This window comes from Haliotis rubra, unplaced genomic scaffold, assembly GCF_003918875.1.
Source record: "Haliotis rubra isolate DU_JTF1 unplaced genomic scaffold, ASM391887v1 Scf1593, whole genome shotgun sequence".
Classification (NCBI taxonomy): Eukaryota; Metazoa; Mollusca; class Gastropoda; order Lepetellida; family Haliotidae; genus Haliotis; species Haliotis rubra.
In genome coordinates, this window is record NW_025765551.1 from 109083 (window position 1) to 135125 (window position 26043).

General features: G+C 41.9%; 1 protein-coding gene across 1 annotated transcript; it reads left to right on the forward strand.

Moving 5' to 3' along the window:
- Positions 1 to 1691: 1691 nt before the first annotated feature.
- LOC124271279 (arrestin domain-containing protein 3-like) lies at positions 1692 to 26043 on the forward strand. Its single transcript, XM_046706380.1, has 6 exons — positions 1692 to 1727; positions 2800 to 2851; positions 13060 to 13206; positions 15104 to 15330; positions 20428 to 20649; positions 25804 to 26043. Exons 1-6 carry the CDS (start codon positions 1692 to 1694, stop codon positions 26017 to 26019), a joined length of 900 nt encoding a protein of 299 aa, XP_046562336.1. The 3' UTR covers positions 26020 to 26043.

A 26043-nucleotide genomic window follows, 5' to 3' on the forward strand; every position in this document is an offset into this window, starting at 1 on the left:
CAATATAATACAAGCTATAGGTGAGGTGAAATTGGGTTTAACGTCGTGCTTGAGAATATTTCGCTCATATGACGACGTGTATGCTAGTGTATGTGTATGTGCGGCTGCTTGTACTAGCCCAGACAGAAGCTGGTTTTATAGTGCTAGCCCACTGAGATACCATGCCGCAGTGAAGCATGAATACTCCACTCAGACACATTATACTGACTCCGAGCCGACAAGTCCTTGTTATACCCATTAATGCCGAGCGCCAGACAGGAGCCAACAAGTACCCTATTTTAACGTCTTTTGGTATGACGCGGTCGGGGATGGAACCCTCGACCTTCCGCTCTCCGGGCGGACGCTCTAACCACTACACCACGGAGGCGGTCTACAAGCTATAGATCGCCAACAACTGAAGGTAGACCATGGGAACTTACGGTAGGTTTTCTTCCTGCATGAACCCCAGATGGATTTACACTATCGCTTCAGTCGTTATTGAATGCTATTTACCTATTTACAAAACATATTTATCAATGGTTTCAAACAATACTATTTCTGTTAAAACTCAATAACCAAATTAAAACTGACATCTTTTAAAAGTTTCCTGGCTGTTTTCTCATTGAAATATGTAACCCATGTGATGGAAAAATCAGCACAATCGAGCAGAAAATGCTTAACCGTGACTTCTTCATCACAGGAGATACCAAACGGGGGATCCTCACCTTTTACTAATAATTTGTGCGTATATCGGGAATGTCCAATGCGACATCGTGACATAATGACCTCTTCAAACCTGGACTGACAACTCAAGTATGTGTAACTGATAGTTTGTTTAATTTCATGTAATTATTGATACCTACCTGGGTGTCCCACTTCTTATTCCTTTCCACCAACCCTTGTTGTCGTGAGATTAGTCTCACAATTCTATTGTTACCGCCATGACCTCCTAACTTTGACAGCTGGAAATCCTTTAACCAAATGTCATTTTCTTTACTTATGACAGAGACCATATGGTCTCTGCTTATGATTAATTGCTTGCTTGTTACGCTTTACAAATTAAATGGCAGACACAATCAATATATTGCTGGAAAGATGCGTGTCTTGTCTCACCTCACCAGGTGTTGTATTGGCCTCCAACGTTGTGGAGTAGCAGCTTTTCCCGATCCATATCCTTAATGCATATCGCGAGTCACACCCTGCTTATCATGTTCAACCTTCCTTAAACGCTCAGTCGCTGCCATCTGGCATGTGTCGCTTTATGTGACATTTCCTTTGTCCTTGGTCATTATTGTCACATATTTCATACTGTGATGGGTTTCCACAACCCATTAACGGTTTGTCATTTGCCATTTGCCAGCGTTATAAATGACTACATAATAGTATAGAATTTTAAGAGATAGTATCAATGCACCATGTTCCAAAGTTATAGTAATATACTAACGGAAAATAGTAACTCTGCATAACAAAAAAATTGCATAAAATAAAAAGTTATTTGAAAAGTTATAAAAAGAAACCTGAATAAACATGTAGCAAAGCGTTTTGCATGCAATTTGATGTCACGTATTGCGCGTGGCTAGTGCAATTTGTGCACAATTAACTTACTCTCTTTTTGCATGCTTTCTGACACTTGAAATTCGCACACCTGATGTTGAAAATTGAAGAACCGTTGTGGAAAGTACCTTAATTTCAGGCTAAACAGCGCGTATGTCATGGCGCGGCTCACAGAAATTCAGCGTCTCGCCGGCGTGAGTATTTTGACCAGACATTTTGGTGTCTCTATGGAGACGTTTTCAACATAATGGGAACACGAGAGATTTGCATCGGACCGGCAGTACACGCGTGACGTCACGTCAGCAAGCACATTCGGCTGACCCATCTAAGGAATCGATTCCAGTCTCCTAGTTTGATTGCTCGGACCATTCCTGACTTATGTCCAATCAGTTCCAGGACTATGCGGAACCGACTGAGGGAGCACAACATCCGGCCCCGAAGGCCTGCAACACGTCCAACTTTGCTTCAATCTCACCGAGGTGAACGGTAATTTGTTATGCTGACGCGTCGACAGTTTGATGGTGATAGCGTTATGGTATGGGTAAGCATCACTTCTCATTGTCGGACGAAAATTGTCATTGTCGATGACAATCTGACAGGTCTGCGATGCAGGGATGAGATCATTGGGAATCATGTGCAGCCGTTCATTCAAGGACAGAGACGTAACTTCTCGCTTCAGCAAGAACATTCCCGTCCACATGTCGTTCGTGTTTTGACAGATTTGAAGAGACAGCAGAACATTCCGGTACTCCCCTGGACAACTTTTCCCATGACCTGTCCCCCATTGAGCACGCTTGGGATGAAATCGAGCGACGTTTAGGTCAAACCCAGAACCAACCATTGACGTTAGCTGAATTGGGACAAACGTTGGTTCAGACAAGGAACAACATTCTCCAAGCTTAGTGTCGTCTATGCGCCGTCGTTGTCAAGCCTGCATCAACGCCAGTGGTGGACACGTCACACAATACTGAATGTGTGAACTGACTTTCATCAGCGGGTCACGATGCCTTGTGTCAAATCATACAGATGTTGATATTATCCAGTCAACAGTTAACTAGTGATTAAGGAAAACACCACAAATCCTGTTATTATCTTATTGCATTACAAAATCAAACATCAAATAATGCACAGTCACTTTATTCCAGTAGTATGTATTTTGTCAAATGTTTTAACATTAAATATCATCATGTTTTTTCTCCTTCATAAATGCTCAATCACAGGGAGAATGCACAGCCATATATTACAACATTGTGTTACCTTTCTCAGCATTGTGTAATCATACCCTCACTCCTCGACTTTGCTACCTTTGACGGACTAGGTAAGTACAGAGTCCGAGCTTGCATGCCCATGGACAGGCAATATGAGTAGGTAACTGTTGTAGGGCCCACTGACGCCCGAACGGAGTTACGACAATAAGATGATCACAGATATTTCCACTACATGAAACATTGTGTTTATATCACGACACCTTTATCATCACCTTCCATATGAACTCATTAAGAGTAATGAGTAAGCAGAATAGTGTTTTGCAAATTGACATGTTTGAAACAGATTGCCAGCTCAGTCTGTAATGAAAACTCGGTACGTGGATGCACAGGTGAAGGAAGGGTGGTTAGTGGTGTTTATAGGACACCAAGGCTGGTTCAGTTTCAAACACAATTTCTGGTTTTCGTTCACTGCATGGTCAACACTCCTGGCTAGAGGTTGCCATTGTGGTACACATGGAAACTGGAAATGGTGAAAAGGAAGCGAAATCGCGTATACCATAAGTTAAGTAAGCAACGAAACGAATTATACCATTTGGGATCAAAAGGCTTTCTGACAAGTAACGAAAGATCATATCCGTGTTCGCAAGAGCTACATGTTGTAATTGCACCATTGTTATCCTGACGGGTTCTCATTTGTTTTTTTGTTTTTTTTATGCGTAAATGTAAGCAAAGTAACTCAAAGTTGAATGCGTTATACCTATTTACAAATGTAGTTTGCGTATTTTAAATAAATATGCAGTTTATCTGGAGGTCAAGAGAAGTACGTGTGTATAAATATATTAACACCATGTTCAGATACCTCCGATCCCTTTGTTCAATTTCTCCCTCGGCCCATGGATAATTAGGGAATCTATTGCCAAATGAGATATCACACAAGCACATCGCACGTACAATGTACATGCTCTCACATGCGTTATAGCAAAGCATTCTGATAGCCTTTATATATTTCATGACATCACGCACTTATCAAACAAAAATTAACCATGATTGGTGAAGTGTTGGACATTTCATCAGTAAAGATAACACTTTTCCTCAGCACGCCATTGCTGGTAAAGGTTTATTCAGTGAAATATGGAACCATCATTCTTGGAAGCAATAGGGCCTGTAAGTCTAGCGAGGCGCTACTTCTGGTATCATTTTTCTGGTGACAAGCGTATATTCATGGCGCTAAGTCTTGTCATGCAAAGAATACTGTTTGCTACCGTTGCGGTGCCACTCATGAGAGTTCCAAGTGTACAAATGAATCACTCAGATGTGTCAACTGTGACGGGGAGCATGCAGCCTCTTCCAAATCATGTCCTGTCTTTGAACGAGAATAAAAAATACTGAAAATTAAATATACAATGTTTCATACCATGATGCAAAAACGTTAGTTAGTCTCAGACATCTTCTACTTCTTACTCAGCTGTAGTTTCCTCTCCTCCTATACCTGTTGTCAAACCTTCCAGAGTTTCTACTCATTGCCAAACGTAGATCAGTTGGGTGAATGATGATCAGATCATTCTGGAACAAGTTTCTTCTGTACCGGACACATCAGTATCCGAAACACAAACAGATGTTCAACTGACACAACACTCAGAACCAGACAATGTTACAAGAGAAAACTCAGTGCACTTGACAAAAACAGAAAAGAAACAGCTGAGAAGGGCCAGGGCCCTCCCAACCTTGGAAGTGCCTTCTTCTCCCTCAGCCCCTGCTACGGTTCAAAATCGACTTGAACCTTTAGACATGGAGGTCAGCCCTCAGGTCTCTACTCCAAGGAGTAGGCGGTCATCACGTTCACCAGTTACACCACCATGAACGGTTATCAGCAAGTAATCCAGTGAACTGCATAGGACTTTGGAACAATTTTAGCAATTTGCAATTATTATCACAAGATCTGAAGCCATCGGCATTTTGCTTACAGGAAACATACTTAAAAAAGGACAGATCAACTGAAAATCAGACAATATGATTCTTATGATTTCCTTTCACCTCCATGTGCTAAGGCCACTGGAGGTACTACTTGGTGAAACAAGGCATAATTCACAGTCCGGTCTCTCTCAATACCCCTCTTCATGCTGTGGCATGCATATTGTTTTCACCTTGTGCTCTCTTTACATTCCTCCATCCTATTCTCTTCAGCAAAATGAGCTTCAGACACTCTATGACCAGCTTCCAAAGCCTTGTATTATAACGGGCGATCTGAACGCACATAATCCCTCTTTGGGGAAGTACGCAAACAAGCAGTAGGGGAACGATTGTGGAAGAACTTCTGTCCGCCAATGATTTATGTATTTTGAATGATACTTCTAACACATATTTACATCCTGGTACCGGCACATACTCTTCACTTGATTTGTCACTTGCAGACCCAACTCTGCTTAATGAATTTGAATAGGCAGTTCATGATGACCTCTGTGGTAGCGATCATTTCCCTACCATTCTACTACCTGTAACCCCATCTGATGTTGCTCCATCGTCACGATGGAACTTTATAAAGGCAAATTGGTCGTTATACATTGTTTAGAGACAAACTTCAACCTGACATATTTATTGGTGTTCCTGATCCTATGAAATGTTTTTCTGATGAAATAACCACGATAGCTGATGAGTGTATTCCGAAGTCCTCTGTGGTTCCCCACATACGCAAACCATGGTTCAACAACAACTGCAAACAAGCTAGGAAGGCAAGGAAAAGGGCTGAAAATTATTTCCGTCGCCATCATATGGTCCATAATTTCAACAAATTCAAAATCGTAAATGCTAAAGCATGGTGTACCTTTAAACAAAGTAAACGCCAATCTTGGCAAAATTATGTATCTAGAATCAATTCACGTACGCCGATGACTAAGGTATGGAATATGATCCAGAAAAACAAAGGCAAAGGTTCTAAATCTAGCATTCACCATATTAAAGACGATGACAAACTATTGACGAATAAATCGGATATTGCTAACAAACTTGGTGATACTTTGGCTAAACATTTTTCCTCCTCAAATTATGAACCTCAATTCCAAAAATATCAAAAGCAACAGGAAAAGAAAGCTATTAATTTCAATTCAGAAAATGGGGAAGATTACAACGAATTGTTTTCTGTTCATGAGCTTCATGCCGCCCTTTGGCAAGCTCATGATACTGCTACAGGTTCTGATAACATCCATTATCAGCTCCTGAAACACTTACCAGAGCCATGTTTGGAAACTCTTCTATTCATATTTGATGCAATCTGGACATCTGGACACTTTCCACCATCATGGCTTGAAGGAATTGTTGTTCCCATACCAAGACCTGGTCTGGATCATACTGATCCTTCGAATTACAGACCCATATCCTTAACACCACACAAAATGTCTGTATTACCCAAATTTACTAACGTTAGGGAATTTACGTTTCATCCGTCGGCCATATGAACAACGTTTGAAATCTACGTAACATCTGGCTGTCAGATTTACACACGTTTAAAGAGGTGTTAAAATATACAAACACTCAGCTCTGTATTTACATGTATTTCACAGGTGTGTAAATCTGGCCATTGTTTTCATGTGTTTACTAGCATGTGTAACGTATGTAAATGCTGTGATTGTAGGGCATGCATTTTAATACCTTTGAAATCTCGTATGACCAGGGTTAGGTTTGTCATATATTTAGTACACGCGTAAATGGTTCACGTAAATCAATGCTCATGTTATTGATCATTAGATTGACTGGTCCAGACGCGATTGTTTATAGACCGCCGTCATAAAGCTGAGTGCAGGTAAAACAACAAACCACCTACAACAAAACAACAAACAACCGAGGTTAGAACTTACACTCTCTGTCATCGCGGCTGTCACAAAAACTGAAAATCTAGTCATTGTGTACCCATGTGACAAGGGTATGTTGTTACATTTCATCACAGTGTTTATTGCCCCGTGACACTGGTAAAAATCTAATTCCCCTCGTGACCCGTGAAGGTCCGGGTTAGAATATTGATCTTCAGCAACCCATGCTTGTCATAAGAGGCGACTAACGGGATCGTGTGGTCAGGCTGGCTGACTTGGTTGACACATGTCATCGTATCCCATTTGTGCAGATCGATGTTCATGCTGTTGATCACTGGATTGTCTGGTCCAGACTCGATTATTTACAGACCGCCGCCATATAGCTGGAATATTGCTGAGTGCGGCGTAAAACTAAACTCACTCACTCGTTATAAATCACAGTGATGACACCAGGTGTTTGTGAGAAGGTGAGCGTGCCCTGCTCCACTGGTGGCACCCGTCAGAAACACATTCAAATGAAAATCGATTTTTCATCTGAAAACCCTGGGGCAAACTGGGGATTGCATTGGACATTTAATTTACAGATACATTTGTCATCATCACTAAAATTCATTGATGAACCTCAACTTTCAGTGACAATAATCATATGCCCGTACCATTCTGTCACATACCAGCAGCAAAACTGCAATCAACACAAATCTTACCGTACTTTTCAAACAAACACAGAATTCTGTGTCAATGACAAAACTGTAGTTAAAAACTAAAGACATCTTTGCAATAATATGTTACCACTATCTCAATTCCATTTGCAGACAGGACCAGACAGTTACAGATGAGTAGTGGATTTGTTCGTTATAGCCACCAAGCCCACCCCACCCTCTCCTCCTGTTTTTACCCATGGTACCTGCAACAGCCTGGATTATTATCCATGTTGTCCCGACTGTTAACAGACTGACTCCACTTAAAGTTTACTAAACGCACCGAAAAACAAAAATTAATCGCATTCATAAAATATTAAGAAATCCTTCAGCATCGTTTACAATTGTCTGGATAATATTGGCACAAGTAAAAACTATACAATGTTGAAATATCTAAACAATGAGGGGATTACTCTTTCTCGATTGCATTAAATGTCAGAAAATCAATAACAGTAAATGAAATTTATTGTAGGTATATATCTTTATCCTAGTTAAGTCTTCACATGAGTGAATACATGATACGGAATCAGACAACCACATATCCATTATATCATACGTTATGAGAGCAGGTATACAACATCGACCGGTTACTACTTTGTTGTCTGAGGCGGAACCGTCGCTTTGGGAATAACTTTGGAAAATAACATTTTACTTCAAACGCACTGTGTTGGTGTAAAATGTATTGACTTATCAAGTATTGATAGGACCACAACTGTCGATTTCATTTCCATTTTGTGTAAGACTAGTCCGCTGGCACTGTGTGTGTGGACATCCTTTATAGCTTTTGTTTGTCATTTGAATTATTGACAGTCAAGTAATGACATAAGATGCGTGTCACTGTCACATTTCCATTATCTCTTGTTCGGTGATACAGACATGTGAGTATAAGATCAGATCGATAGCTTATAATCTCTTACTGCTTCATGCACTACTACACAGCATGCATATTTGTGGATGCAAGACACCAAAAAATCCTTTCGCCCGCGCCAAAGTTTATTCCGTTAAACGTTCATGTATATTCATCGTCATTTTTCCATTTCAGCGGTCATATACTTCTTTCTTTAACGTGGTGAGGTTCAGAAAACTACAAAACAGAGCTGAAGACTTGCTGAGTAAATTATTCCTTAGAGCAAAACAACATGAAAATTCTATTAGAAGTAGATTACTTCAAAATTAACATTTATAAATTAAATGAATAAAATGTACAATTTAACAAAACCTTTAGATAATATTACCTTATTATGCATTAAAGTATATTATAATAGCAAACAATGCTACTTACAATGCTACTACTACTACTACTACTGCTGCTGCTGCTGCTGCTGCTACTGCTACTGCTACTGCTACTGCTGCTACTGCTACTGCTACTGCTACTACTACTGCTACTACTACTACTGATACCTCCAGTGCAGATTCGGGTTAAAATTTGTCTTCACTAACCCATGCTTGTCTTAAGAGGCAACTAACGGGATCGGTTTGTCAGACTCGCTGATTTGGTTAACAAAAGTCATCGTGTATCAGTTGCGTAGATCAATGATCATCATGTTCATCACTAGATTGTCTGGTCCAGACTCGATTATTTACAGACCGCCTCCATATAGCTGGAATATTGCTGAGTGCGGCTAAAACTAAACTCACTCACCCACTGTGATAGTTCAGTGAACTAGTTAAACTAATAAATATAGTTCCAATTAGAATTCATTGTGTCATACAAATGGAAAGAAAATACTTTGTTCAATTTGAGATTTCATTTATATTTTGACGTTAGGTTTCCATATCATTAGAAACTGCGCTACGGCAAAAATGATGGTGCGACAATATCATCATTGTCTATAGTATTGAAATACATGCCTATAGTCTTGAAATAGATGCCTACAATCTTGAAATATATGCCTATAGTCTTGAATAGATGCCTACAATCTTGAAATATATGCCTATAGTCTTGAATAGATGCCTACAATCTTGAAATACATGTCTATAGTCTTTAAGTACATGCCTATAGTCTGAAATAGATGCCTACAATCTTGAAATACACGTCTATGGTCTTGAAATACATGCCTATGTTCTTGAAATATACTACCCATGAAAAGTTTAGACTCACTCATGAATTTCTCCACTAACTTGGGGGGAACCAACTGCAAACCTTATGAAGATTAATTGCACGAGGATCATTCATCAAATTGCTGAAGAGCAGGTGCAAATATCGTGCATGTGAACAGCTGCGTTTTGGCGTAAAGTTTTGTTCAGAACTCGCTAATTTTCACTGAGTTTCATCATTTATTGATCTCATGACAATACTCTTTTCAACGTTACGAATTTGTTTTCCAATACATCAGTTCATGTGTAAACAGTACCTTTAAACAGTATGGAACATTTTTCAAAATCTAGTGTAGAACAGTTCACTAAAGTAAGTGGCTATATTTACACTAGTGAGTCGAAACCTTTAACGGGTAGTATACATGCCTATAGTCTTGACATGCATGCCTATAATCTTCAAATACACATCTATGGACTTGAAATACATGTATTTCAACAACGAAATAACGGGGGGCACAGCAAAAGCTTTTGCAATCATCGTTGAATGACTGATGAATTATGAGGTTGGTGTTCATTTAGGCTGTGCCGTGTTATTTACGACAAATAGTTTGACAAATGACACCCAACGACTATCGCTAGCCTCCAGTCACAGGGCTACACGTAGCAGTGGCTTTGACCTGACAAATAGACCACGCTACTATTAATGAACTAAGTGTAATGAAAACTCTGATGGAACATAAAATTAACCCACGCAGACCAGCTGACCTATCTGTGCAAACAATCCGGATATTGTGCTTGTACCTGTCACTAATGTCAATTTTCAGTCGTTGTAAAATGACCGGAAGTTCGTGCTTTATGACATCGTCATTGCAACGCTAGTGGTATTGTAAACTGCCAGCGTAATAATCTGCACAATTTTGGCGATTTACGAGGGGTTATTTAGATGAAGTCAATAAATAGCTTTCGTGAAAATACTAATACCTGATTATTGATCACGCTCAACCTATACCGATTGTGTGATGGACACATATGTTTCTGGAAGCGATAAAAATGTCACCTTAAATGATCTTTATTTTAATGTTAAAGAAAGTAGAAGTATAGAGTTTTCTAAAATGAAAATTGAATAACAGCTCATGTTAAATTGATTTCGACTTATTAACCGTCACTCATTCCAGTTTGCAAAAACAACCACCTGTCCTTATGTACGTTTGTGTAAAAATATATTGGTTGAAGAGGGGTTGGAGTAAGGAAATCAAACAGCATGAACAGTATCTTAACGGTATCCTTCTTGGTTTACATACATTTTTATTTATCTTTATTATCATTTTCATCAGCGTACTTATTCTTTCCACTGGTGATATTTTATTGATAAATAATAGTAGCCTAATACTGGTGCCTTAGTTTGTTTGTTTGTTGTTTAAATCCAGTGATCAACATGTGCAGTTATCACTGCAAACATGACGTCCAAAACACAACTATGAGAGCCGTATTAAATACATCACTACCGAATAATCACTTCTTGTGTGTTTGTTCAAACACCTACCTACAGGTACTAATATTTGGAGAGGCAATATATATGGGCATCAGTACATATCAGTCGTGTTTACATGTCCACTGATGGGTGTGTCAATGCGCCATGGACTGTGGCATTGCGAGATGCTTCCTATACATGATTCAGGCTCTTACAATTTTGGTTTGCTGATACACATTTCAAAGCATCCAGTTCCCATTATCGATTCAGTCGAATGTGTGAGTGAGTTTGGTTTTACGCCGCTTTTAGCAATATTCCAGCAATATCACGGCGAGGGACACGAGAAATGGGCTTCACACAGTGTACCCATGTGGGGAATCGAACCCGGGTCTTCGGCGTTACGAGCGAACGCTTTAACCACTAGGCTACCCCACCGCCCCAGACCTTAAGAAGCATGCTAACCTTGTTGATGTCAAGTTAATTCTGTTCATGTTTCCTTAAGTAAACATAAAAACATGGGATAGTAGGGTGTCGAAAAGAACAGATGATCGATGAGTCGCGTTCTCCCTTCCCAGTCTTCCTCTAGAGATCAACACGATATATACAAATATGAAATATTGATCGAAGGTCAATTTGACCGACGTACCAATAATATACCTAACGCGATCGTGTAAAAATCATGTTGGTTCAGATAATGGATGTACCATTATAAGTGTTTGGCTATCCAAAGCATATTCTGTATCCATACGATCTCAGCACACAAAATCCATATCTTGTTGTTTGACTGTCAGTCTTTCAAGTGTCTCCTTTTTTGCTGATCGAAACTATTAGTCGACGTGAAAGCATCGTTTGTTTACGCGTCCATTTTCCACCCAACTACCTTAAACGATTAGTGGATTTACTTGTTGCTGAAATACTAAACTCTTCAAACGTGTGATACCTTAAGGCAAAGACTAAAGCCGATTGTTCAACACCCACAAGCATTTAATGGTCCATACAATTGTTAGGTGAGTACTCCTTTAGAATTCAATCTTCAGATTCATAGTAGGTTTATTTCAGAAATAAAATAACTATTTCAGAATATTTCATTGCAGTCATCCTTCTGAGGGAAACGACTTTTTATGTAAGCAATAATATAAGATACAAGGAAAGAGGTATTCTTGATTACTTTCAATCTTTATAAACTTGAAAAGTACGGTTCACGTTAGCATGTTATATGCATCTTGTACTTAAACGGAGTGGTAGCCTTGTGGTTAAGGCGTTCTCTCGTCACGCCGATGACCCGACTTCTATTCCCTACATGCGTACAATGTGTGGATCCCATTTCTGGTGTCCCCGGTCGTGATAATCCTGGAATATTGCTAAAAGCGTCGTAAACGTAGACTCACTCACTCACAGTACTTAAACATGATACCAGTATCATGTGTTAGAAGTTATACAAAACACCAAGGATGGATACGAGTGAGTAAGTGAGTGTATAAGTATGGCCTCACGCCGCTTTTAGCAGTATTCCAGCAATATCACGGCGGGGGACACCAGAAATGGGCTTCACACATTGCACCCATGTGGGAATTAAACCCGGGTCTTCGGCGTGACGAGCGGACGCTTTAACCACTAGGCTATCACACCGCCCCGTTTAAGTACAGGGTACCCGGGTTCGATTCCCTACCCGGTACATTGCGTGAAGCCCACTTCTGGTGTCCCACGCCGTGATATTGCTGGAATATTGCTAAAAGCGGCCTTAAACATACTCACTCACTATTAAGAAATAGCGCCACAAATTCCTAACGAAACACACTCCTCGTTTTGTGTTCGTTCATCATATTATGATTAAAACCGGAGTGGTGGGGTATCCTCGTGGCTAAAGAGTTCGTGGCTCATTTCTGGTGTCCCCTATCCCAGGCCTATGAAAGAAGACTTTCCCACTGTGCAGAAAAACGCTGAATAGTCCACATTAATCGTGGAAACAGCAACATATTGTTTGAGTACCCTGCACCCTCTTATCATATGTTGGAAGCGGTACGTGTGACCTTCTTGAAGAAAATACGGTATTCCTGTTATCTTCACAACGTTATGTCTGCATCTTGGAAACGATATCAATGTCTCAAAAAGTAGAAGTGAAGATTAGGACCTACTAGAAATGATGCTTTTCATATTCCCAGGTTCCACATTCGCATCAGGATGTGGAAAACAAATAATTATGCCATGATATGTTTTCAGATTGAAATAAAAATAATGAATTACTGGCGAAATATTAATTGTCCCTTGCCTACTGTACAACCATTTTGACTGGGTGTCTGTTTCTGCAGCAATAAGGCTTCACCTGTACGGGGGCGCTGACGTAAGATGGACAGAGAACCACACTTCCGGGACAGGAAAGAACCGGAAGACGGTGACGAAGATCTATTCCGTCACCGAGACCTACATCAACTATGTATTCGTGCTGTTTGGAAAAGGTATCTGGATGAATGCATGTTTTGTACCACCCTGCATCCCAAGATGTTAAAAGCATTTAGCTAATGAGTGAGTGAGTGATTGATTGAGTGAGTTTAGTTTTACGCCGCACTCAGCAATATTCCAGCTATATGGCGGCGGTCTGTAAGAGGCGACTAAAGGGATCGGATGGTCAGGCTCGCTGGCTTGGTTGACACATGTCATCGGTTCCCAATTGCGCAGATCGATGCTCATGTTGATCACTGGATTGTGTGGTCCTGACTCGATTATTTACAGACCGCCGCCATATAGCTGGAATATTGCTGAGTGAAGCGTAAAACTAAACTCACTCACTCACGTAAACATTCTGCACGTCACGAAGGCCAGGATTCGATTTCCCACACGGATATATTGTAGTTTTTGTCAACTTATTATTTTCACGACATCTATTCCAGCACGGTACCCAAGTCAGTACTATAAATCAGGCTGCTCGTGAGTTTTGACAAGCATTAAGCCATTCCCTAATATCTCAAAATTTAAGAATAAATTGCTTTTGTCTGATTCAGCAAATACCTTGTATGAAATTCATTTCTTATGTCTTCGCAAAATACCCGGAAGACATTTGATAAGATGTTAGAAATAATGAATCACCTCCAGCCTTTGTAACTGTTTATACGTTCTAGGTTGCCAAAACAAACTGTCAATTTGTTATTCACATTAGTTTTCAAACACAACAATATGATGCCTCTAGATAGGAAATGCACGAAAAGACGGATCGTATTAGGTATTGTATTATGTGTCTCACGGTTTATCGTATTTTCTCTGACAACAGCACCAAATGTACCGGGTATCTGTACAAGGAGAGGGTTAGATGCTTTACCAAAAAGGTACCTTGCATGTACTATGGAGCATTTTGACATCACTTTGCCCATGAGACCTATTTAGCCTTTTTCATGATGATTACTTTAAACATATTATTATTCAGGATTTCAGCGTTTCATTGTGAAGCTCATTTTTCAATAACCCATCACCAAAACGTCACGACATACGATGCAGTAAACTGTCATTTCTTTGCTCGGGTTGTTAATTAACCGATTGTTGTTTAAGGGTTAAGGGTGCACATAAAGTGGAAGCTCTGTTTTCGAAATAGCATAATCACGTATGTGACTGACTTAGATTTAACTTTTATTACATATTGTATTATTTAACCAGTTTTGTACGACCTTAGTTGTTATATGTTATTATGCTTTTATTTTGAAATACCGAGTGTCGACATATCGAAGCAATTGTGCAGCTTTCCAATTTGTCTTCGATTGTGGATGGTTATTGTATTATTGTATCCTGTTGGCGAATGGCGACATCGGGTGCTTAATACATGTTATCGTATCTCAATTGCTTAGATCGATGCTCATGACATCAATCACTGGATTGACTGGCCCAGACTCGTTAAATGACTGATCTCCGTCATATACGTGTGAACGTACTGAGCGTTGCGTTAAGAACATTAACATGTTGGTGATGAGTGAGTGAGTTTAGTTTCACGCCTTTTCCAACAATAACACGGCGGACACAAGAAATGAGCCTCATACACTGAACCCATATCGGGAATCGAACCCTGGTCTTCGGCGTGACGAGCGAACGCTTTAACCACAAGGCTACACCACCGCCCTTGTTGGTGATGTTGTCGTAAGAGGCGACTAACGAGATCAGGTGGTCAGGCTCGCTGACTTGGTTGACACATGTCATCGTATCCCAATTGCGTGGATCTATACTCATGCTGTTGCAATTGATCACGGGATATTCTGGTCCAGACTCGATTATTTACAGATCGCCGCCATATAGGTAGAATATTGCTGAGTGCAGCGTAAAACTAAACTCACTCACTCACTGTTGGTGACGAGTGTTCATTCTAACTTCCAGAGCCACACATAGAAGGAGACAACCATTCTCTACCTGCAGGCCGCTACACATACCCCTTTCAGTACCAGCTCCCAGTTGGCATCCCCTCCTCGTTTGAGGGTACGGTAGGGAGGGTGCGGTACTGGCTCAGTGGAACCATTGACAAGCCATGGAAGTTCGACCACACAACGAAGAAAGCCTTTACAGTGATTAATCCACTGGATCTCAACACCGAGCCTGGGAGTATGGTAGGTTTTAATGCCAATGATTGTGATTACTGTGTGTTTTTGAAATTCGGACATTATTGCAGATGTTATCTACCATCTGTTTGGAGAAACCTTGATCATTTATAGAGCAAGATCGCATGAGGTGATTCTGCAACGTAAAACAACATGAATAGGTAATTGTTTATGTTCGTGAATTCAGAGCAATATTACAGTTGTTTTCAGTGTTTTCAAGTCATAACATTTTGATGTTGAGAATACAGCTCTATGGCTGATTAGGGCCATCCCTTATAGCCTTTAGATATCCACGCGATACCATGCCAAAGGGATAGTACGACGCGATATAAACAGTTAAAAACGACTTGGCGGTTACACGACACGACATGGCAATAACACGAGCCGACATGGAAATACTACGATACGATACGGAAATACCATGAGACAACATGGCAATACCACGAGCTGACATGGCAATACCAAGAGACGACATGGCAATAACACGAGACGACGCGGCAATAACACGAGACGACATGGCAATAAGACGATACGACGCACGGCAATAACACGAGACGACATGGCAATACCACGAGCTGACATGGCAATACATAGAGATGACATGGCAATAACACGAGACGACGCGGCAATAACACGAGACGACATGGCAATAAGACGATACGACGCACGGCAATAACACGAGATGACATGGCAATAAGACGTTACGACGCGGCAATAACACGAGACGACATGGCAATAAGACGATACGACGCACGGCAATAACACGAGACGACATGACAATAAGACGATACGACGCGGCAATAACACGAGATGACATGGCAATAAGACGATACGACGCGCGGCAATAACACGAGATGACATGGCAATAACACTAGACGAAATGGGAATAACACGAGATGACATGACAATACGACGACATGACAAAAACACGACACGACATGACAATACCACGACACGACACGACATGACAATAACACGAGACTACATGGCAAAACCATCATTCGACATGGCAATACCACGACTCGACACGGCAATACCACGAGACGACACGGCAATAACACGACACGACATGGCAATACCAAGAGATGACATGGCAATACAACGAGACGACATGACAATACCACGACAAGACACGACATGGCAATAACACGAGACGACATAGCAAAAACCATGACTCGACATGGCAATACCACGACACGACACGGCAATACCACGAGACGACGCGGCAATACCACGAGACGACATGGCAATAACACGAGCCGACAAGGCAATACCACAAGACGACATGGCAATACCATGAGACGACATGGCAATACCATGAGAGGACACGGCAATAACACGAGGCGACATGGCAATGCAACGACACGACACGGCAAAAACGCGAGGAGACCATATGACAATGACACGAGATGACATGACAATACCCCGACACGACATGGCAATACCACGAGACGACATGGCAATAACACGAGACTACATGGCAATAACACGAGACGACATGGCAAAACCATGACTCGACATGGCAATACCACGAGACGACATGGCAATACCACGAGACGGCACGGCAATAACACGAGACGACATGGCAATAACACGAGACGACATGGCATAACCATGACTCGACATGGCAATACCACGTGACGACATGGCAATACCATGAGACGACATGGCAATAACACGAGATGACATGGCAACACCTACGAGACGATATGGCAATAACACGAGATGACATGACAATACCACGACACGAAACAATACCACGAGACGAAATGGCGATACCACGAGACGACATGGCAATACCACGAGACGACATGGCAATAACACGGCACGACACTGACATAAGGCGATAAAGCGAAAAGCCTGACGAGTGGACATCTCAGGTAATATGGCAATGATATAACTAACCAATCAGCCACAATAGCGACAAGAATCCAATCCCAGTTTCTTAACTGTTACGATGATTGTATGTTACAGAACAAATACACTGGTGGTGTCGTCGTTACTCTTGCCTTTAGTCACTGGCTTGCTTGGTCCAGATTCGATTATTTGATTCGATTATCGGCCGTAGGTGGTTATTTTAATTTGACACTTCACTAATGTATCAAAATATTTTTCCACCTTTGTGGAATATATTATTTGTCATTGGTTTGCCTGTTCAAGATTCGAATCTCGAACGTATAACACACACTATAAGTATCTCAAAATACCCACCGGTAATGAGAAGAATGTTTTCGTGTTGACTGGGCCGTCATTGGATATTGCGATTTGAAACTTGAATAATGTATTAGAATCGTGAATATCCGGGTCAGAACTGTCGTAAGAGGTGACTCACATGATCGGAATTGGTCACGCTCGCTTAGTTGACTGACACATGTCATCGTATCCCCATTGCGAAGATCGATGTTCATGATGTTGATCATTGGATTATCTGGTCCAGACTGCGATTACTTACTGACCTCCGCCACACGGCTGCAATATTGCTGAGAGCTGCGTTAAACAACAAACAAACAATCCTGAATTGTGTAAATCTGTTTACAATTTAGGCTTTACCATAATTGTACATGAAGCAATATGCCGCAATACTATAATATTTTGAAGGGGACGTGATCTTTCACCAACCCTCATGACATAATTGTCTTTAACCGAGTACAGAAATATTCAAAAGATTGTTTTCTTTTCTGAAGTGGGCCGTTGTACGACGGGAGAATAAAATCATCGGATGTGAGCAAGGGAATTCAAAGACAGTTATAGATCTACTCCGTGTTCAAACTTGAAAATGAAAGGAAACCACTGTTGCATAAACAAACTTCTTTCTAATTAAAACAGGAACCAACCCTGACCGTGTCCCGTAATCGTTTCAGAAAAGTAAACTGGTTATTGATCCAACGTTAGGTTAGATAGTCCATTTGAATATATGTTAGTGTAGTTGTTTATTGACGACGTGAGAAACAAGGTCTAAGATCTAAGGTGAATGGATATTTATTATGTATGTGTTGTACTGATAACCGTTACAATAATTATCTTCAAACCTTTATATATTTATTCATTTGTTGTTTTTGGTCTCTCGGATGGTAGTTCAGCTTTTTGGATAACTGAAGCTAAAAGTCATGTATGGAGTTGACGACAACAGCAACCATTAATATGTGTGACAATCCATTGATAAAAAGACACCGGGACGGAGTAGGCTAACGCTTAGTCCCTGAATATATATAATTTTGATAGTAACAAATACACCCATTTAAATTGAAAAGGAGCCCGGGTGAGATGGGCGATTCAATCTGGGGAAATCTAGACTTGCCTCATTTAGGGGTTTAGCATTGCAGGGAGGGCTTGGCATTAAGGAAAATAATGCTGTTCAGGGACTGTGATACAGACTACGGGACGGAGTGGCCGCTCAATATGAAGTTTCAAAGAAAATTATTGAAATGGTTTAAAAAGATACGAATACTACTGAACGTTGTGGAGCTTTTGTACACAAAAGCGGTTTTTGAAAATAGTGACAGTATTGGAAGCAAAAGAATACGCGAAATGCATGGGACATTGACACGTTGACAAGTTTTGATACAGGCAGTGATCATAACTCATATGCATCTTTCACCGTGTGTAGTTTTAAGTTTTCATGATTCGAACCCTTGTCCAGCCTCAAGAACATAGGCTTTGTCTCGTTCCCGCTGCACCATAGAGAAACAGCGATGACACTGATTGGTGTTGTGTCCATCGATTTGAACGTTGTAAACATGGAAACCCGAATACAGCCTGGTTGGACGAGGCCTTAAGAGTGAGCGTGGGTTTACGCAGCTTTTAGCAATATTCCAGCAATATCACGGCGGGGGACACAAGAAATGGGCTTCAGGCATTGTACCCATGTGGGGAATCGAACCCGGGCCTTCTGTTTTGGTGTGGAAGTACACTCCCCAGTTCTGAAAAGCTGCACCCTTCCAATCTTTACAAAAAAGACGTATCCGAGACTGGCAGTGCATCTACGGGTGTCATTACTGTGAACCCTCGTTAGTCCTTTCAGACGATTACCGATGGAAATTCTCCATGATGATGAGTACAGCATTAACTGGGTTACAGATAGACGATTGACTTGCTCGTGTTCGTGATTGGTGTCTCCAGTGGGACAGGATACGCTAATGCCATTAAACAGTGATTTACAAATACAAGCTCATGACGCATTGGGATTCACATACTCGATTCTGTGTTGTGAGATTGCTTGTAAAGAGGTTTGTCCCTTTTAAGTCACTGTTGACAGTGACGCCAAATTGTAGGTTTGTGAGATGTATTTTACGTTGTATTTACACAACAGACAACTCCACTTTGTCGTGTATTTATTAAATCAACAAGGGCATTCTCTATGTATGAGTGAGTGAGTGAGTTTGGTTTTACGCCGCTTTTAGCAATATTCCAGCAATATCACGGCGGGGGACACCAGAAATGAGCTTCAAACAATGTACCCATGTGGGGATTCGAACCCGGGTCTTCGGCGTGACGAGCGAACGCTTTAACCACTAGGCTACCCCACCGCCCCATTCTCTATGTATAAATGTCTAACTGGCATGTTTAATTGTCAAGGTATTCGTGGATAGGCTGCTTGTTTCATTTTATTACATTTCCTCATAACTCCATAGGGATTCATAATTTTAATTTAAATGTATTATCTTCATGTAATTAGACGCCTCTTACGACAGGCATCCGTGAAGATCCGGGTTAGAATTGATCTTCAATAACCCATGCTTGTCGTAAGAGGGATCGGGAGGTCAAGCTCGCTGACTTGGTCGACACATGTCATCATATCACAATTGCGTCCCAGTTGATCACTTCATTGTCTGGTCCAGGCTCGAATATTTACAAACCGCCGCCATAAAGCTGGAATATTGTTGGGTGCGGCGTAGAACTGAACTCACTAACTCTTACGACAAGCATGGGTTGCTCAAGATCAATCAATTCTAACCCGGATCTCCACGGGTCGAATCTTCACAGAACGTTGTCATATTGGTAAGTACGATGCAACCTATATAACAGAAACAGGAAACTAAAAGGATCCCATTTTACCAATGTATAAACCAACATGATGCTGCACAGCGTGTGTAATTGGTATTGCAGGATGGAATACGAGGTGAAGGTCAGAAGACGCTGTGTTGCCTCTGCTGCAAATCTGGACCAATCAGCTGCACGTTCCAGATTGACCGCTGCGGTTATGTACCCGGGGAAACCATTCCTATCAAAGGCGAGATCATCAATCACAGCAATCGGAGAATGAAGAGGTCATATGCGCAATTATACATGGTCAGTAAAGGCGACAATCCTGGGGCACAAAACATTAAGGTACTGGTTCTACTCTATGAACTATTCCGTTTTGTTAAAGGACTGTAGGGTGTATTCCGTGGTGGATCGAGCGTTTTGTTATGGCACTGTTTCCACTAAAGGAAGTATTCCGTGGTGGATGGAGCGTTTTGTTAAGGCACTGCTTCCACTCAAGGAAGTATTCCGTGGAGGATCGAGCGGTTTTGTTAAGGCACTGCTGCCACTGTAGGAGGTATTCCGTGGTGGATAGAGCGTTTTGTTATGGCACTTCTTCCACTGTAGGAAGTATTCCGTTGTTGATCGAGCGTTTTGTTAAGGCACTGCTTCCATTTCAGGAAGTATTCCGTGGTTGATCGAACGTTTTGTTAAGGCACTGCTTCCACTGTAGGAGGTATTCCGTGGTTGATCGAACGTTTTGTTAAAGCACTGTTTCCACTGCAGGAAGTATTCCGTGGTGGATGGAGCGTTTTGTTAAGGCACTGTTTCCACTGTAAGAATTATTCAATGGTTGATCGAGCGTTTTGTTAAGACACTGCTTCCACTGTAGGAAACATTCCGTGGTGGATGGAGCGTTTTGTTAAAGCACTGCTTCCACTGAAGGAAGTATTCCGTGGTTGATCGAGCGTTTTGTTAAGGCACTGCTTCCATTGCAGGAAGTATTCCGTGTTGAATGGAGCGTTTTGTTAAAGCACTGCTTCCACTGCAGGAAGTATCCCGTGGTGGATGGAGCGTTCTGTTAAAGCACTGCTTCCACTGCAGGAAGTATTCCATGGTGGATGGAGCGTTTTGTTAAAGCATTGCTTCCACTGCAGGAAGTATTCCATGGTGGATGGAACGTTTTGTTAAAGCCCTGCTTCCACTGCAGGAAGTATTCCATGGTGAATAGAGCTTTTTGTTAAGGCACTGTTTCCACTGTAAGAATTATTCCGTGGTGGATGGAGCGTTTTGTTAAGACACTGCTTCCACTGCAGGAAGTTTTCCGTGGTGGATCGAGCGTTTTGTTAAGGCACTGCTTCCACTGTAGGAGGTATTCCATGGTGGATCGAGCGTTTTGTTAAAGCACTGCTTCCACTGCAGGAAGTATTCCATGGTGGATGGAACGTTTCGTTAAAGCCCTGCTTCCACTGCAGGAAGTATTCCATGGTGAATAGAGCTTTTTGTTAAGGCACTGTTTCCACTGTAAGAATTATTCCGTGGTGGATGGAGCATTTTGTTAAGACACTGCTTCCACTGTAGGAAGCATTCCGTGGTGGATCGAGCGTTTTGTTAAGGCACTGCTTCCACTGTAGGAAGCATTCCATGGTGGATGGAGCGTTTTGTTAAGGCACTGTTTCCACTGCAGGAACTATTCCGTGGTGGATCGAGCGTTTTGTTAAAGCACTGCTTCCACTGCAGGAAGTATTCCGTGGTGGATGGAGCGTTTTGTTAAGGCACTGCTTCCACTGTAGGAGGTATTCCTTGGTGAATAGAGCATTTTGTTAAGGCACTGTTTCCACTGTAAGAATTATTCCGTGGTGGATCGAGCGTTTTGTTAAAGCACTGTTTCCACTGTAGGAAGCTTTCCGTGGTGGATCGAGCGTTTTGTTAAGGCACTGCTTCCACTGTAGGAGGTATTCCATGGTGGATCGAGCGTTTTGTTAAAGCACTGCTTCCACTGCAGGAAGTATTCCGTCGTGGATGGAGCGTTTTGTTAAGGCACTGCTTCCACTGTAGAAGGTATTCCGTGGTGGATGGAGCGTTTTGTTAAAGCACTGCTTCGACTGCAGGAAGTATTCCGTGGTGGATCGAGCGTTTTGTTAAGGCACTGCTTCCACTGTAGGAAGTATTCCATGGTGGATCGAGCGTTTTGTTAAAGCACTGCTTCCACTGTAGGAAGTATTCCGTTGTGGATGGAGCGTTTTGTTACGACACTGCTTCCACTGTAGGAAGTATTCCGTGGTGGATGGAGCGTTTTGTTAAGACACTGCTTCCACTCAAGGAAGTATTCCGTGGTGGATCGAGCGTTTTGTTAAGGGACTGCTTCCACTGTAGGAGGTATTCCGTGGTGGATCGAGCGTTTTGTTAAGACACTGCTTCCATTTTAGGAAGTATTCCGTGGTGGATGGAGCGTTTTGTTAAGGCACTGCTTCCACTGAAGGAGGTATTCCGTGGTGGATGGAGCGTTTTGTTAAAGCACTGCTTCCACTGTAGGAAGCATTCCGTGGTGGATCGAGCGTTTTGTTAAAGCCCTGCTTCCACTGTAGAAAGTATTCCGTGGTGGATGGAGCGTTTTGTTAATGCCCTGCTTCCACTGTAGGAGGTATTCCATGCTGGATCGAGCGTTTTGTTTAATCCCTGCTTCCACTGCAGGAAGTATTCCGTGGTTGATGGAGCGTTCTGTTATGTCACTGTTTCCGCTGCAGGACGTATTCCGTGGTGGGTCCAGCATTTCTTTGAGGGGCTGCCTCCACTGTTTTCGTTTTTGGTTGTTTAACGCCGCCCTCAGCAATATTTCAGCTATATGACGGCGGTCTGTAAATAATCCAGTCTGGACCAGACAATCCAGTGATACACATTGTGAGTATCGATCTGCGCAATTGGCATACGATGTCATGCGTCAACCAACTCTGCGAGTCAGACCACCTGATCAGGATGGGTTGCTGAAGATCAGTTCTTACCCGGATCTTCACGAGTCCTTTCACTGTAGGAACATCTGACATTTCTTTAAGGCGCTGCTTCAACTGTAGGATGTATTCCTCGGTGGACCGGGTAGTTTGTTGCATAAAAAACTGCCGCTTTGGAATCTAAGGGTCCGTATTTTAATAAGTACGTAAAGTAAGAAAATATCTTATTTGAGTGTCACGCAGTATACATATATATATAGACATACAAACAGGACAGATTAAAATATATACCACCCGGCCAGTAGGCCTATGAGACACGAGGTGTCATGAGGTTCATAAAATATAATATTATACCAATCATATCATGTTAGGATGTGAATGTATCTTTACAGGCTGAAGCCTTTTATACAGTAAGTAGTAAGTACGTGTCACACAATATACGGACATACAGACAGGTCAAACTAAATATACTCTCCCAAAAAAGAAACGCATCATGAAAATAGCAATTTCATGTAGCAATGAATTGAAACGTGATTCAGTTTACAAAAGGTTTTGCACTGTTTATGAGTCCTATGTTGTTTATGTTTTGAAACATCACAACAAAATGCACCATCAGTAAAATACCCGTATTTAACAGCATGATTTTCAATTTCGGCGTGTAGTGTCACAGAATACACAATTCACATGCAATGCACGTGAAAGTTGGGGATCAGATAGTCTCAATGATGGGTATAAAAGGTTGATCGCTGTCTGTCGATTATTCACTGTATTTGGAATATTGTTGACGAACGCAAAATGCCACGTCTAAGTGAAGCCAACCGTCATATCGCCATTGGGTTGCTTGAAGCTGGCCAGTCTCAACGTGCAGTTGCCCGACGCATGAATGTTCACCAAAGCACCATTTCACGGCTCTAGGAGAGATATCGGCAGCAGAATTCGGTAAGAGATGCCCCTCGTAGTGGGCGACCTCGAGCGACCACTGCGGCGCAGGATCGGTACATCCGGGTACTTCACCTGCGTCATCGAACAGCTACGGCGACCAGTACCGCTCGACAAATACCCGGTTTGAGGAGGCTTTCTGCACAGACAGTCAGGAACAGGTTGAGAGAGGCTGGTTTACGTGCCAGAAAACCTTATTTTGGCCCTGTGCTTCGACAACAATATCGTCGACATCGAGTTCAATGGTGCACCAACGTTCAGGCCTGGAACCTACCGAATTGGCGTAGAATCTGGTTCAGTGATGAATCACGATTTCTATTGGAACGACGCGATGGAAGAATGCGGGTGTACAGACGTCGACGTGAACGTTTCGCCGACGCTTGCGTTCCCCAGGTGGACAGATTCGGCCGGGGCTGTGTTATGATGTGGGGAGCGATCAGCTGCCGTAGGAGAAGTGATTTGGTGATGATCCAGGGGACCTGACAGCTCAACGGTACTGTGACGAAATCCTACGCCCACACCTTCTTCCAATCATTGATCGCCAGAGGGAGTTGTTTCAACAGGACAATGCCAGGCCCCACACAGCACGTCACACTAGAGACTTCCTCCAGAACCACAACATCAATGTGCTCCCCTGGCCCTCAAGATCACCGGACTTAAACCCGATCGAACATCTGTGGGATGCCCTGGACAGACAGGTGCGACGCCGTAACCCTAGCTCAGCCCCAGACACTTCAACAACTCGCACAGGCACTACAGGCAGAGTGGGCTGCGATTGGGCAACACGAGATTCTGAGACTTATTCAATCGATTGCCGAGGCGATGCCGTGCAGTTCTGGATGCCCACGGAGGTCACACGAGGTATTGACTTCAGCGCCACCACACGTATCCATGTGACACTCAAACTGACATTCCTCGAGTTGGTGCCAAAGACGGATAAGTCTGCATTCCCAGTGTGCAATTTCGCTATATTTCATTGACTCATAAAGCCTACAAAATGTTTCAAAATAAACATAAAAATACAGTTGAAATTCATATATGCGTGTCTTTTGGGGAGAGTATATATATATATATATATATATATATATATATATATATATATATATATATATATATATCACCCGGCCAAGCAGGCCTATGAGACACGAGGTATCAGTAAGTTGATAGGATCAAGTGATTCCAACTATAACATGGTCGATGTGGATGTAGTTTTACAGACTGTGTGGTTAAAAACAAACAAAAATACCAACAAAACAGTTTTTCATAACTCGGTGTAAGAGGACAGTCTAAAACAATTGGCTTTGTTGGGATTCAGGATGACTTTTTTATTTGTTGTTTTTGATAAATCTGAAACTTCAAAGCCCAAGGTCGCCGCGCATCGCATTAATCGTTAGGCAGTTGAAGCTGAATATGCTCTCTACTGTGTACTGCAGCCATTTTATGAACGGTTCAGTACCATGGGGTCGAATTTTGTGATGTTTCAAAACACTGTTTTTGTTCCCGTCAAGTACAACCTCCCTATAAAAAGAATTATAAGATTACTTTTAGTGTAATTAAGGTTCAATTTCGTGGTTAGAACTCGTATCACTGGTTCTATGATTTAATCCATAATGTGCCTTTATATCATATCCAGGTGAGGTACTACCACGCAACACGGAAGTCGAGAAGTGACGTCCAGAAAATAGCGGAAATCTCGCGTGGTGAAATCCTCCCTGGTGACACCGATATCTGGGACGGAGACCCGCTTTTAATACCGCCAGTGCCGCCTTCCAAGTTACCTGGGTGCAGAATAATAGCCCTAGAGTACTTCATAAAGGTAGACGTATTGTTAATCAGTGGTCACCAGTGAAACATTTTCGCCTGGAAAAAAGTA

Excerpts from the sequence above, each read along its gene's own strand:
- LOC124271279 (XM_046706380.1), top strand. The coding sequence starts at position 1,692 with ATGGCGCGGCTCACAGAAATTCAGCGTCTCGCCGGC. Across the intron at positions 2,852-13,059 it reads TGCTACCTTTGACGGACTAG|CAATAAGGCTTCACCTGTAC; the intron begins GTAAGTACAGAG and ends CTGTTTCTGCAG. Across the intron at positions 15,331-20,427 it reads ACACCGAGCCTGGGAGTATG|GATGGAATACGAGGTGAAGG; the intron begins GTAGGTTTTAAT and ends TTGGTATTGCAG.